Genomic DNA, 15,017 nt, shown 5'->3' with positions numbered 1-15,017 from the left:
GTTCTGGGGGAGGCTGAGCATCGTACATTGTGACGATGCCATTCAACCATTGGCTGATGGGAAGAGGGCTTTAGGGTTGTAGGTTTCAGGCTTGACTCCACCTGGCTGAGACGGCCCCTTCTTCTACATGGACTGGTGTGTCCCAGGCAAAGTGACCCGTCACGTTTGGGGCAGGCCATGCCAGGGAATGCTGTGGCCTGGGCCCCAGCCCTCCATCCTTGTCAGTCACGAGAAGTGGCATCTGCCTCATTCCTTGACAGTGTCCCTGGGGGTGGGCTTTCCTGCGAGAGGACTGTGCCTGTAGGGTTTTGCATAGGTGATGGGGGTGCAGGAGAAAGGTGCGAAGACCCCGTGGGTCTGCCCATAGTGCGTCGAGGATTGGAATTCAGAATGTGATTTTCCGGCACAGAGGAGTCACTAATGGGCAGGGGCCACTCCCCCTGAGTCTGGGTGGCTCAGGCTTCTGTCAAGAAACATCTGCTTCTCTCCTCCAACCTCCACTGAGGCTGGGGCCAGGCTCCAGTCAGGCCTCCTCACAGTGAGGAGCAGGAGGATGCAGACATGCTCACTTGGGCGCTCCTGCACCCTTGCCACTTCCAGGTGGGCAGATGGAGAGGGTGAATTAGTTGAAGGTCCTTGTGATTCAGGTGACATTTGTAAAGTGAGGACTCTGTTGAGTAAGTACGAGGGTGGTGGTTTGAGTTGCCTCACCCTGCCTTCCCCAGAACTCCCTTCCTGTGTAGCTACAGGGGCACTTGCCCCAAAGGGAAACTGGCCTGCGCTTTGGAAGGTGGAAGAGGAACAGTGGTCATCAGTCCCCGAAGCTGGCCAGAGCCGGGAGATGAATGGGGTGGGTGGTGGGGTCTTCCCTATGGCCTATGCTGTTCTTTCCAGCAGTGGCCCTGCCTGGGGTGGGGGTGCTGCTCAGTGACCCCCCCTTCTCCAACTTCTCTTTTTGGGTGTCTAAGCCCCTAGCTCCTCCCAGAGTTTTGTAAAGTCAAATTACTATAATATATTTTGTATTTCATAATTCTCATAGGGGTTTTGCTTCCTTTAATGAACCTTAACAGAAGTGCAACCAAATTTACTTAAACCAACAGAGAAACATTGGCTCACATAATGGAGAAGACAAGGGTACAGCTTCAAGCATGGCTTGATCCAGGGTCTGTCTTAGTTCTCCATCCAGGCTTCTACTGGGGTCTACAGGGGTCTTATCCCGACCCCTCCAATTGCCAAATCCAGGTGCTCCGCACCCTCCATTCCATGATAGTACCCACAGTAGCTGCCCCAATAGCTGTATTCTCTGCACTTGGCTGCAGCACCTTCACCCTCATTTACTTTTACATTTCACGGGAAGCCCTTTGTAATATGATGGTTCTGGAATGCAAGTGACCTGTTGACCTAACATTAGGAAAAACAACGGTGTCCCCTGGCACAAAGCCCACTTCCCCTGTGCTCTCTCTATCCCAGGAGACAGCAAACCAGCCCACCGGCCAGCCCCAGCCATTGCCTGTGCCTGGAAGCGAAGTGTTATTGGCACCCAGCTGCACCCATCCATGTTTCGCTAATGGCCACCTTCTCGCTGTAGCGGCAGAGTTGAGTAGTTGGGAGAGAGACCATGGGCCTGCAAAGCCTGAAAGATTTACCATCCGGCCTCCTGCAGGAAAGTCTACAGCCTCTGCCTGGGCTCTGTGTGCCAGCCCCCACCCTCGGCCCTCCCGCCTTCCGCTGTGCTCCTGTGTATTATTCTCGACCAGAGTACGTCAATGTCACGGGGTCAGATTGCCATCTTACTCCCCGATTGTGGTTTTCTTCTGGCTACCAGAACAAGGGGCTTTTTTATCTTGGGCAAGATGTCCCTGCTGTGAAAAATCCCCTGCCCTGCACTGCCTTTATTGGAACTTGAAAGAACCCTCTGGCAGGACCAGGACATGCTGTGTTCAGGCAAACGCCTTCTTACTTCCATGGGAAGGACGTTTCATGATTGTCCTTGCTGTGGCGTCCTGGCAGATGGAACAGGGCCTTCTTGTGCAATGTGTGGTTTTCCAGAAAGGAAGGGGCCACTCGGGGACAACATGAGCACAGATGTTTTGTCAGAAGCCTGTTTCCTGAATTACTTTACCTCAAACAAGGCTCCCACAGGGGCCCTCGGTGGTTGAAAGCAGAAGCCGCCGAGCGCCTGCCCATCGCACAGCTCCGCCATCATCCCTGCCTCATGAACTATTAACAGCCCCCAGCATGCTTTCGGTCAGTGGGATGGCGCCCCCGGGACGGCGAATTGCATGGGGGTCTAGACACAGCTGCTAACGCCCAGCTGCAGATGCGGGCAGGTCTCAGGCACCTTCCCGGGTTTGCGGCAGTGGCAGCAAGCTTTGTTCTGCAACCGGCAGCCACCTGGTGCTGACGAGCTGTGGGGCTCTGAGGACGGACGCAGCAGTGATGGGTGGAGGGCTGTGCACCTGCGGGGTGTGGTCCAGCAGGGCAGAGCCACGGTGTCCACAGTGACACCCCTGGTTGCCCACTCTCTATTCCGTGCTCCCGACTGCTTTGCAGGAGAGGCTCCAGCTGCCTTCATGCCTCTCCAAGTGTCTGAACAAAACAATCAAGGGCCGCGCTGCACCAGGGGCTCTGGTGGGTTCTGGCCCCTTCCCCACGGCTGCTGGAGCTCGCTGGATGGCGGGATATATTAAGACGGGGGACATCTGCCAGCCCATGGACCCACAGTACTGCCAGCTGTCTCCTTTGTGGGGAGGCAGGGGCAGGTGGAGAGGGTAGGGGCTTTTCAGAGGAGGGCGCTCTGGGCAAGCGTGTGGACACTAGGTCAGAGAACACAGTGGAGGAAGTGAGGGGGTAGCTGGTCAGCCAGGAGTCAGCTGGCAGCCCTCAGGCCCTAGTTGGAGAAGCCACAGGACACTCTTCACTTCCTGGGACTCCCAGCAGGGCCCAGGGGTGGCCGTGGGGCATTTTGAGCTGGCAGCCTGAAGGAGAGGGCGGAGGGCCCCTGTGGGGTGAGAGCACTGTGGTTTGGACCTTCAGGGAAAGCCGGGTCTCTTCAGGAGTCAGAACTCAGGCTCTGCCAGTCCTGAGGAGGGGCAGTGCTACCAGGGGCAGCGCCTGCCATAGTGGGGTGGGGGCAGCTGCAGAGTTCAAGGGTGCCCTCTGGGGGTGGCTTACCCAGCCCCAGACCCACTTGAGTCTCATGCCCCTCCTGCTGGCACCCCCATCCCTTCCCCGCCCCACCCCCATTCGTAGGCTTAGGGCTTGCAGAGAATCGCCATTGAACTCAGAAACTTGCCACTAGCCTCTCAGGAGGCTAACACCCGCACTGAGTGCTGGTACAGGGGTCTCTGGGGAGGCCAGACTCCGCAGGTCAGGTGTTTGGGGTAGGCCGGCTAGTCCTTGGCTGTCTCCGCGGGTGCCGGATGCCGCAGCGCAGGCTGCGCTCTCCAGCTGAGTGACGCAGAGTGCGCGCGGGCCACGCGGAAAGTGCGGAGGACAGCGGGCGCGGGGCTCAACCTCGGCTCGGAATGCAGGCGGTCCTGCGGGGCCGGGGGCGGCCGTCCTGAGCAGCGGCGTGAGTCAGGCGGCACGGGGCGCTCCCAGTAGGTTCATGCTCTGGCCTCGCTCTAGCCTCGGTGAACACCAGCGGGGTGCAGTGGCGAGGTAACCGGACTGGCGCTGGGTGCAGGTGCTGGGTGGAGGCCCCGGCGGGGGGGGGGGGCGGGGGGAGAGAACGTGCGGCAGTCGGGGGACGTAGGCTAAGGTGCGTGCGCTATGGAGTGCGGAGACCTTGGCTCTGGCCAGCAAGGGCGCAGGTTGGGGCATGACTGGAACCCAGGGAAGAGTGCAGGTTCACGGGTCGGGTGTGGGGGCAGGGGTTGGGGCGCAGGCATCCGCTGGGTCACTGTGCCATGGCCTTCCGGGCTTTGGGTCACGGGCGCTGTGACAGGGCGGGGGCATGGTCTGTCCCGGTGTGGGTTGCCCCGACCGGGGTGATAACCTAGCTGATCTTGGGCCCTTGCTCTGGGCTGCGGCACAAGACCACAAAACCCACTTCCCCTGCCTGAGATGTGTAGCTATTTGTAATCTCCAAATACCTTCATAGCCAGGAGTTCAGAAGACACTGGGGAAGGAGTGGCAGGGAGCAGCTGCATGGTTTAGAGAGGGAAGTAGAGGTGGGTGCACTGCCAGCCACCGGCCAGTGTGCCCAGGGCCGGCCACATGGCAAGTCCATTGCTCTGTCTCCTGGTGAGTCTTTTGGGCTGAGGTGGGTGGGGTACAAGGAGCCCTGGTCTCTGAGTTCCCATGGGCTTGGGTCCACGAGGCAGCTGTTAAAACTGTACCCAGGAATTTCATTCTTTTGGCCTTGGTGTGGGGGTGGGGGTGGGTCCACTGGCGGTGGGCTCAGAGCTGAACAGATGGCATGGACCGCTTCTCCCCCCTACACCTGTGCTCTGCCCCTCGGCCCCTCAGCAGCTCTGTCCCCTGGGACTGCGCAGCACAGAACTCAGGTGCAGACATGCCCTGCCCCTGTGCAGGCCGCTCGCTCTATGAAAACAGCTCCGAGTTCTCGTCAGGTATCCTGCGCCAGGTGACGTTTGTGGGTTTGCATTTTGTATGCCAAATTCTTCCTGTGCATCTGTCCATCTACCATCTCTCTATCTACCTATCAATCACTATTCTATCTATCCATCCTCTCGGAAGTCGTGCACTTTCCCAGTGCTCTCAGCACTGTGCTGAAGCATGCAGCTTTCTGAGACATGTGTGCATGAACAAGAGCACTTCTGAGTTTGGTAAGACAAGGTCCTTCGTGGCACACACATCTCTCCACGCATCTCATTCCTACTATCCTGTCGTCCTTGTCCTGTCCAGGCCCCTGCAGAGTAGCTGCTTGCCCGAGAGATTTCCAGGGCCTCAGTTTCCTCTCTGTCAACTGGAAACCTTTCTAGCTCATCTGCATCCCTCAGAAGTGGGCTGTGTGGCCAGGTGAGCCACTGCATATGGCAGCAGATGGCCCTACAAGGGCCACCCAGGGGTAAAGTGTCACCTCCACATGAATGCTGTGCCCGGAGACACCACTGAGCCAGCACTGGTTCCTGTCACTCTGTCTGTTTGGGCTGCTGTCACAGAACACTGCAGATGGGGTGGCTTATAAACAACAGAATTTTATTTCTGACAGTTATGGAGGCTGGAAGTTTGAGATCAGGGTGCGGGCAGAGTTGGTGGGGGCTCCCTTCTGGGGTGCAGATGTCTCCTTGTGAGCTCGCATGGCAGAAGGCGGCAGGAGCTCTCTGGAGTCTCCTTTATAAGGACGCTAATCCCTTTGCAAGGGCTCCATCCTCACGATCCACTCACCCCCCACAGGCCCCACCTCCAAAGGCCATCGCCCTGGGGGTTAGGGCTTTAACCTGTTAGGAGTCACGTTCAGACCATGGCATTCCACTCCTGTTCCCCCCAAATCCATGTCCTCCTCCCATGCAAAATGCACTCACTCCACCTCAGCAGTCCCCAGAGTCTTAACACATTGCAGCATCAACTCTCAAGTCCAAAGCCTTGTCTGAACCTTGTTCAGATCAGATGAGGGTGAGACTCGAGGCAGATTCGTCATGAGGCAGGTTGCTGTGAGCCTGTGAAACCCGAAGAGTCATGTGCTTCCAAAATGCAGTGGTGGGATGGGCACAGGAGGGACACCAGACACTGGGGCGGGAATTCCATGTCAGGGGCTCTGCAGGTCTGAGTCGCCTGCCCCTGCGGCTCTGCTGGGCCTTACAGTGGCCTTGCATGACCCAGGCAGAGGGCCATGTTCCTAAAGCTCTGCGGGTCCCCCATCCTTTGAAACCTGGTGAGAGGCGCGGCCCCACCCAGACTTGTGCATGCTTCGCACGGCAGTGCAGTCTCTTTCAGACGCCATCTCCAAACTCTCCCAGCCTCACCAGTCATTCAGTTCCATGAACGATCCCAGGCCACGTCCACGTTTGTACAGCCGGCCACTGTACAGCAGCACAGTATTATCTCAGTGCTGTCATGGGAGGCAGGTGAGCCTCCTCTGGGCAGGCCTGGGATCCGGGAGTGAGCCTGGCCGAGGGGCAGCACAGTGGGAGGAAGTGAGGATGCAGAGCTGAGAGCACTGAGAGCATTTGCCTGAGGTCAGCTGCCAGGTGGCTGAATGGCAAGTACCCTGTGCTGTGCTGAGCTGAGCCAGGAAAGGGCTGGGTGGGTGCCTCACTCCCCGGCAGTTCCCTCGCACCTCTCCAGAGTACATGACCACATGTGGAAGCCGGATGAATGGGCAGGCAAAGGCCTGTCCACGAGGGACCGTCGCATGTGGTGGAAGGTGATGTGGCGGAAAGGGCTTCCAGGTGGGCGCGCGAGGTGAGACCTGTGACTCTCTTGCCCGAGAGGCCCTTCTTCACACCTTCAGAGACACTGGGTGGAGGAGCGTGGCTCCATGGATGACCTCATGGGGTGGCATTGTGGAAGGTGACCTCGGGCATCATGGCTTCAGGGACTTGTGTGCTCAGTGCGCCTTAGGGGTGGAGTCAACGGCCTCGGCTCTGGGAGAAAAGGGTTTGAGAAAAGGAGATGAGTTCTTTTCAGAGACTTGTTTTGTGGGCAGAGAGCTGTGCCACAACCCGAAACCACTTTGTGCTTAGTAGGGTCTTTTTTTCCTTTTGGAAATTGGAAGTGGTGAGCAGATGTCAGGAAGCATGGAGACAGGGCTTGGCGTGTGAACCACAGGTGGCTGGCAAGCTCCCTCTGCTTCTGGCCCCCGGCTCCTGGTTGCTGCTGCACACACGTAGGCTGAGTGGCAGGGTTGGGGTGGGGCGCTCTCTCTGGTCCTACACAGTGAGCTGAGGTCGTCACCCTTATGAATGGGGGCCCGGGGTGTGCCTGTGCTTCCACGTGGCCCATGGACCCCAGCTGAGGGGCAGAGTTCAGCAGATGGACCAGTGGCCGGGCTCCACTCCAGGAGCCCAACAGGCCCTCTCAGGACAGCTGCCTCTTTTCCCCTCCGATCTATTTCAGCCACCCCCCTCCCCAACACATTTCTGGAACCCTCAGCCTAGCCAGTCCGAGTGAAGCCTGTCCTGAGGGAGGTGGAGGCCCGTGGAGGCTACAGCACAGGTGTCAGAATGGAGCCCTCGGCCCTGACGAAAGCTGGCTCCAACCAGGAGGAGGGCTTCGGGGTGCAGTCCAGGAGGGTGGCAGACCTGGGCCTGGTCCCCAACCTGCGGCGAAGCAACAGTAGCCTCTGCAAGAGCAGGAGGTCACAGTACCTGTTCAACAGCTGTGAGAAGGTAGGCTTCTTGTGGCCTAGTGACCATGGGACGGGGGACATCCCGCGGGACAGAGACTCCTGCTCTGGGTGCTGTAGCCCAGAAAGACCCGGAGGAAAGAGGACTGGAGAGAAGGGGGAGAGGGGTGGGCGGCGCCATGTCTGCCCCCCACATGGGTGCGCTGGGTAAACACTGTGTCCTGGGTGAGGCTCACGGAGAGCTGTCCCCACTGACCTTGTTGCGCAATGACTTCCTATCCTCCATCCGACTGGGGAGCCCTGAGCACAACCCAAGTCCAGGGCTAGCCACACAGAAGGGCCTGGAATGAGACCTTGGGGACTAGCACGCTTGAATGTCGTCGCAGTCCCTGTGAGGTGGGAACGAGGGTGTCCTAGCCTGCCGTCCCACCAGGACCAGGAGGGTGTCCAGACCCTCACTGCCACCTTTCCGCCACACCGAGGTGTTCCCAGGAGGGCAGTGCAATGCTGATGTACAAACTGTAAAGTGCTGTGCAGATTCCAGCTGGGCCCCGGGAGGAGTGCTCCCGCGGGTTCCCACCTCCGTCCTGAGTGGACACCTGCGCACCTGCGTCAGGGCGGTCTGACACTGGGTGTGGGAGGGCAGGGGCCCCCCTCTTCTGACAAAAGCCCCTTGAAGCTTCTTGGGAGAACAGAGGGGCCGGAGGGAGGTGTAGGACGTGCCATTGTGAATACTGCTGATGTCATGCCTGTGGACCTCAGAATGCCATTTTTCCCTCGGCAGGAAAATCTCAGCTCGTGGATTCCCGAAAACATCAAGAAGAAAGAATGCATCTACTTTGTGGAGAGCTCCAAACTGTCTGACGCTGGGTGAGGGGCCCTTTCTCCGTTTCCATGTGGAGAGGCTGGTGGGAGCAAGACCGGGCAGGCCTCAGCCAGGGCCGGTCCCGAGTGCACCGGCCTGGGGTGAGCTGGGCCTTCCATTCGCCCCTGAGCTGCCGTGGGGAAGGAGTCTCGCCCCACTCCGCTTCGCAGTTGAGGTTCAGAGACTTTGGGCGGCTGGCTCAGGTCATAAGGTGGCCGCTCTGCAGTGAAGCCTCGGCCCCACGCGGTGGTTCAGGCTCTGTGTGGCCCACCTCGAGGGCAGCTCATGTCCCTCTGGAACAGCATGTTGGGCTCGGGGACTGCAAGGGGCCTCGGGGACCGCTCATAGCTCAGACCCTGCACTGAGGAGGGCACTGAGTCCAGACAGGCCCACCTGCCTCCAGGTAAGCCAGGCCGGCAGGACCACCGAGGCCGCCCCCACAGACAGCAGGGGCCACTTTGCCTCCAGGTTGCCGTCCTTGCCCTCCTGGGCTGTGGACTCCGCAGCGGGGCGCCCCTGACTTGGGTAAACCAGAGGGCACCTGTGGAGGGACACCACACCTTCACGTTCCTGGGGCGGCGGTTCCCTCATTTTATTAAATCCATCGGAGTAACACTGGTTAATAACATTGCATGAACTTCAGGTGCTCAGCTTCACACTTTGACAGCTGTGCATGCCACTGAGTGTTGGCCACCCGAAATCTAATCTCCTGTCACCGTGTGTTTGAGCCCCTTTACCCTTTCAGCCTTTCCCACTTCCCGCCTCCTCTGGCAACTACCACAGTGTCGTCTGAGTCTGTGAGGTTGTTTGTTTTGTTTTGTTTGTTCATTTGTTGGTTTGTGTTTTACCTCACATGTGAGAGAAATCATATGGTTCTTGTCCTTGTCCACCTGACTTATTTCACTTCGTGTGATGCTCTCAAGATCCATCTATGTTTTCCCAAATGGCAGTATTTTATCTTTTTAATGGCTGTGTAATATTCCATGGTATATATGAAACATAGGTACTAAGCTTATGGACCTTGGTCCCAGAGGGGTTATGGTAAACTTGACCCCAAAGGCAAGGGAAGTAAAAGGGGAAAAAAATAAATGAACACACTACATGAAACTGACAGGCTTCTGCAGAGCAAAAGAAACCATCGACAAACAAAAAGGCAGCCCACCGAGTGGGAGAAGGTATTTGCAAACAATACCTCTGATGAGGGGCTAATATTCAAAATATATAAAGAATTCATACAACAAAACAATGTAACACAAATAATCCTATTTAAAAATGGGCAGAGGTTGTGAACAGACACTTTCCCAAAGAAGACAATTTATGTCCAATAGACATATGAAGAGAGGCTCAACATCACTAACCATCAGGGAAATGCAAATCAAAACTCATACCTGTTAGGGTGGCTATTGTCAAGAAGACAAAAAATAAGTGTTGGTGAAAATGTGGAGAAAGTGAAACTGTCGTACATTGCCGGCCGCTGTGGGAAGCAGCGTGGAGGCTCCTCAGAGACCAAAGGCCAGAGCTGCCGAGTGACCCACAAATCCCTCTCCGTGGTATCCTTGGGGGTGAACGGAGTGTGGATTCTATCTAGGCTGTGTTTCCCTTCCAGCCACATTGTGGTCTACGCCGTGCCACAGACAGGCCACACTCTTACTTCTGTCACCTGGAGGACTCCTACTTATCCTTCAAGGCCTCATGCAGACACCGCCTCTGCTGTGAAGCCCTCCTTGACCACTCCGCAGGGACTAACCTGTTCCTCCTGACACCCTCCGTATAGTTCTCTTTTCTGAGTTCTGACCTCTGACCGAGGCACAGTCGCTTTTCACTTCCCATGCTGGACAATAGTCCTCAGCCAGCTCGCATTTGCTGAGTAATACAGGAGGAGGGTGTCCTGTGTGGAGAAGATGGAAAATGACTGTGACACGGGGTCAGATGTGAATGGTCACTGCCGTTTCTGGGATGCGGTGCTGGGCCCAGGGTGTTGTCACTAAAAGTGCCCTGTGGGTGTTGGGGGGCGGGGTGAGTTGACACCCTGTCTTAGCTTCTTTTCAGATAAGAGCCCTCATTTCTCATGGTGGCCCTAGGATAGACCCCGAGTTGGAGAAACTTGCCCCCGTGCTCCAGCTGACAGCTCGGTGGCAGGTGACCTTGAATGTACTTGGTGCGTGATCAGGGTTTCAGGTTTACGCTGTGCATTCCGACAGTATACTGAGTACCACATGTTAAGCTCTCTGGTCTTAGTTATTTTATTTATTTTTTTATTGATTATGCTGTTACAGTTGTTCTATTCCCCCCTTCATTCCCCTCCACCCTACCCCCTGTTCCCACCATTACCCCCCCTTTAGTTTATAACCATGTGTCTCAAGTTCTTTAGATTCTATATTTCCCATACTATTCTTGCCCCCCCTTCTATTTTCTACCTACTGTCTTGCTACTTATTTTCTGTACCTTCTCCCCCCTTCTCCTCCTCCCACTCCCCTGTTGCTAACCCTCCTTGAGATCTTCATTTCTATGTTTCCACTCCTGATCTAGCTGTCCTTTTAGTTTGCTTTTGTTTTAGGTGTGGTTGTTAATAACTGTGAGTTTGTTGTCCTTTCACTGTTCATGTTTCTTTAACTTCTTTTTCTTAGATAAGTCCCTTTAGCATTTCATATAATAAGGGCTTGGTGATGATGAACTCCTTGAATTTGATCTTATCTGAGAAGCACTTTATCTGTCCTTCCATTCTAAATGAAAGCTTTGCTGGATAGAGCAATCTTGGTTGTAGGTCTTTGGTTTTCATGACTTGGAATACCTCTTTCCAGCCCCTTCTTGCCTGTAAGGTCTCTTTTGAGAAATCTGCTGACAGTCTGATGGGGACTCCTTTGTAGGTGACTGTCCCCTTATCTCTTGCTGCTTCTAGGATTCTCTCCTTCATTTTAATCTTGGCTAATGTAATTATGATGTGCCTTGGTGTGTTTCTTCTTGGGTCCAACTTCTTTGGGACTCTCTGAGCTTCCTGGATTTCCTGGAAGTCTATTTCCTTTGCCAGATTGGGGAAATTCTCCTTTATTATTTGTTCAAATAAGTTTTCCACTGGTGGCTGTGCCTTTCCCCCTTCTGGTACCCCTATAATTCGGGTGTTGGAGCGTTTAAAGATGTCCTGGAGGTTCCTAAGACTCTCCTCATTTTTTTGAATTCTTGCTTCTTCACTCTTTTCTGTTTGGCCATTATTTGCTTTCTTCTGGTCCACTCCATTGATTTGAGTCCCAGTTTCCTTTTCATTGCTATTGGTTTCCTGTGCAATTCCATTCATTTCAATTAGTTTCGCCTTCATATGTTTGTCTAATTTGTGACTATAATCAACCAGTTCTGTGAGGATCCTGATCACCAGTGTTTTAAACTGTGCGTCTGAGAGTTTTGCTATTTCTTCATTGCTTAGATTTATAGGCTCTGGGGCTTTGAGATCTTCTTGAGCCATTTTTGGTCTGTTTGTGCCCTTAAGTATGAGGAGTGGAGCCTTGGACTCTCAGGTCGCTGGGTTGTGATGTGAGGGGGCTGCTGGGTGAAGAGCAGAGCCTTAGGTTGTTCACAGGGGCAGGGCCACTCAGGTCGCTGGGTTATGACGATGTATGTGGAGGCGGGGTTAGAGCGGGGAAATGGCGGCGCCCTCCGCCTCTGCTTGCCGCTGGGGCTGCTGGCTCTTGTCCAATCGCCCACTCCCTCACTTGTCTAGCCACACACGAATGCGCGACCACAGTCAACCCGCAGCCCTGCTCCCTCGCTGTTTCCCCGCGATTGCTTACTGAGTTGCCCACCAGGTCCAACCCTGCGCCTGGGTTCCGCGCACCCGCCTGGCCGAGTTTTCCTGTGGTACCCCGCTCTGCCAGCTGCTGGTTTTGCCCCTCTTACCGGTCAGGCTGAAGAATTTGTTGTTATCAGACTTCCGAAAAGTTCAATTTTCTGTGTTCTGGCTGTGTTTTCTGTTGCTATTATTTAGTTGTCTCTAAACTTGGTTGTGAGAGAAGGCACAGCGTCTCCACCTATGCTTTCATCTTGGCAGAAGTCCTGGTCTTAGTTATTTTAAAATAGGTTTATAAAAATAGGCTCGCAGGTCTATAAAAATTGTGATTCACAAGCTTCCCGTATAGAAATCACTGGTTTCAAGACAATTTGAAGACTGTAATCTAGTGTCTGGTTTGTAGGGTTCAAGGGCGTCATTGACTGAACCTCAGGCCTTTCTTTCTCCTGAACTCTGAACCAGTGGAGAAATGTTGACAGCGGCCAGTGAGGGCCGGGGCCCAGGGAAACAGGTTGAATTTGAGGCAGAAATGGGGCTCTCTGCTCCTTTAGTGCCTCTGTCTGCCTTGAAGAAATGGTGCTCAGTATGCATTTGGTTCTGAAAACTTCGAGAAACACTTTTATTAGCATGAGGTTTAATGCAAGGAGTTGCTACAGAGAGAGAACAGGTGGGCTGTCCTGCTCGCTCAGGTGTTGCCTGAGAGCGTGAGTGTGTGCGTGTGTGCAGGTGGGAGACTGTGGGCAGCAGCTGCGTCGGACTGCAGGGAGGAACCCCGCTGGGGGAGAAGGTGCTGCCCCCTGAGGGGTCCCGGCAGAGCTGCCCCATTTGTGCCCATCTAGGCCAAGCGCTGGGAGCAATTCCCGACCAGTTTCTGGGTCGGCGGTTCCAGTGTGGTTTCCAGCACTGGGTCAGGCAGGCTCGGAATCACTGCGTACCTAAGCTCTGATCTCATCAGAAGGCGACAGTTTAGAGAGGAAGGAAAGGAGGTGGTTTGTCACAGGCCGACTGTTAGAAACCTAGGAAAGTCTGGGGCAGCCGTGGGCCAGCATAGGGGAGCTGGGGGCCTGACCCTGCAGCGCCCTTCTCTGCCTCGGGCCGTAAAGTGAGGCCAAGAGGGCTGTTCCCTAAGGCGCCCTGCGTCTTCTGGAGGGGTCGTAGAGGAGCGTCGGAAATATGGGTAGCCAGGGACCTGCTTCGTGAACAGTGAAGGGACAGTCTTCGGGGGGCAGGAACACTTGGGTTCGGGGCACAAGGTGGGTGGGTCTCTTATCCTTGGTCCCCTGCATGGTTAGTAATTCGAGTTCATAAAATACCTTTATCAGTGACTACCCATCTGCATCCTCATTTGACCTTCACAAATTCTGCAGGGTTGGGGTCGGGGGATGTTTTCTTTTTCCCGGTTAGTGATTGAGAACCTGGAATTCAAAGCACCTAAGATCACACACTTAGCAAGTGGCAAGAAACCTGTTTTCTTTCTCCTGGTCAGTCTAGTAGTCTCTCCCCTGTATCGCCTGGTTCAGGCTTTAGACTGTCTTTCTTTTTGTTGTCTTTTGTCTCATCTGTATCTACACTTTCAGGCCATTTGTTAACTATCAGAAAGTAGGAATCTAAAACATTTGTAGATTTCTAGTTAAGCAAGGTGTGATTGGCTGGGTGAGGCAGGGGAGCCTCCTTACTGCCCCCATGTGGCCGTCACAGGCGCTGTGGCTGTGGCTGGTGCCTCCTTACTGCTGGGTGAGAGGGTGGGAGACCAGACTCTCCACTGGGCCTCCTCCCACACCCTCAGTGGGGAGAGGGGGGGGAGAGGTGGGGCACCTTGGTACCCGTGGTGACCTCCCAGCCTTTGCAGGAAGGTGGTGTGTGAGTGCGGCTACACGCGTGAGCAGCACTTGGAGGAGGCCGTCAAGCCCCACACCTTCCAGAGCAATGAGTGGGACCCGAAAAAGCACGTCCAGGAGATGCCGACGGACGCCTTTGGTGACATTGTCTTCACAGGCCTGAGCCAGAAGGTGGGAAAGGTTGGTTTCCATCCCCCTGTTGCTCTGACTGTAGGCCAGAGCCCGCCAGTGGTGACCCCCAGTGGCCAGACTTCTGGGGTGGGAGTGTGGGGCTGGCTGAAAGCCTGGGGCCACAGGACCCTCCCAACGTAAGGGACAGGGCAGGCAGGGCTCCTCCAGGCTACCAGGAGACACAGTGCTCTCAGCGTCCTTGGCTCCCGCGGAGCAGGTCGGGGCTGCCGCCAGGGAGCAGTGGGAGTAAATTCTGCCCAGGAGGCCCTGGGCATTCTGTCAGGCCCGGGCACAGGTCCAGAGGACTGGCTGTGAGGAGGTGGGGAGCGACTCCAGGGGTCCCGGAGGCTGGTAGCAGAGGTAGGAGGTGGCCAATCAGGGTGGATGGGATCCCAGCAGAGCCTCGGGTCTCAGGCTGGTGCCTGTATTAGCAGCATCAATAAGCAAGTTCTCGGTCCCACCCAATCTGTGGAGTCAGGGGCCTGCCCACCTGCATGTTAACTAGTCTTCTGGCGTCACAGCTCCTGGATGCCACTGTCCTGTGGGGGCTGGTGGAACCACTTGGTCCTGTGACTGGTTTCTGGAAACCCTGAACCTTGTACCAGCTGGGCGGGGCTTCTGCCCTCAACTTCTCCGAGTTGCTGAGACTCTGCCCACGTGGCCATGGAGGTGGAGCAAGGGGGGGTCCCGGGGTCACCAGCCCCAGAGCCACCCTGCATCAGTACTGTCATGGTTTGGGTGCCTTACAAGCCCCTGTCTCTTTGAGCTGCTCTCTGCGCTGCTGGTCTCTCACTTGACAGGAGGAGTTCCCCAGGAAGATAGGGATGGGGGTCTTCTGCAAGATGGGGGCTCAGAGCAAGAGCGGACCCTGAGGGGAGTGCCTGAGGACTGCTGACTTCACATGACAGCCAGGGCGTGGGGACCCAGGACAGGGCACTGGGCGGAGAGAAGGAAAGGCACTCCCGTGCCACGCCAGGGGAGGCGGTGAAGTTGGAATCGGGACGAGAGGCCCCAGGCCGAGGAGCTGCCAAGACAGAGAGGGGGAGTGGGGAGGGCGCTGTGGCTCCGGGCCGGCCGAGGGGGTGTGAGGACAGTGGGCTGGCTGCACCA

The 15,017-nt window shown here is 55.8% G+C and overlaps 1 protein-coding gene across 9 annotated transcripts in view; it reads left to right on the top strand.

Annotated features, from left to right (window-relative positions):
* The first annotated feature begins 2,147 nt into the window (after positions 1–2,147).
* TRPM2 (transient receptor potential cation channel subfamily M member 2) overlaps positions 2,148–15,017 on the top strand; it is a 51,190-nt gene continuing 38,320 nt past the window's right edge. For 3 of the 9 annotated variants that reach the window (XM_037158157.2, XM_053657680.1, XM_053657675.1), the window contains exons 1-4: positions 3,034–3,663; positions 7,027–7,298; positions 8,040–8,125; positions 13,748–13,916. In XM_037158157.2, the coding sequence (XP_037014052.2) occupies positions 7,134–7,298; positions 8,040–8,125; positions 13,748–13,916 (420 nt within the window). In that variant the 5' untranslated portion in view covers positions 3,034–3,663; positions 7,027–7,133. Of the gene's footprint in view, positions 2,248–2,843; positions 3,009–3,033; positions 3,664–3,989; positions 4,249–7,026; positions 7,299–8,039; positions 8,126–13,747; positions 13,917–15,017 lie in introns of those variants that run through there. The other 6 variants (XM_053657677.1, XM_053657676.1, XM_053657679.1 and 3 more) reach the window with 6 other exon arrangements.

Source organism: Artibeus jamaicensis, unplaced genomic scaffold, assembly GCF_021234435.1.
Source record: "Artibeus jamaicensis isolate MK-2021 breed Jamaican fruit bat unplaced genomic scaffold, CSHL_Jam_final scaffold_474, whole genome shotgun sequence".
Classification (NCBI taxonomy): domain Eukaryota; kingdom Metazoa; phylum Chordata; class Mammalia; order Chiroptera; family Phyllostomidae; genus Artibeus; species Artibeus jamaicensis.
The sequence above is the reverse complement of the archived record's forward strand: the minus strand, read 5'-3'. Positions and strand labels throughout refer to the sequence as shown.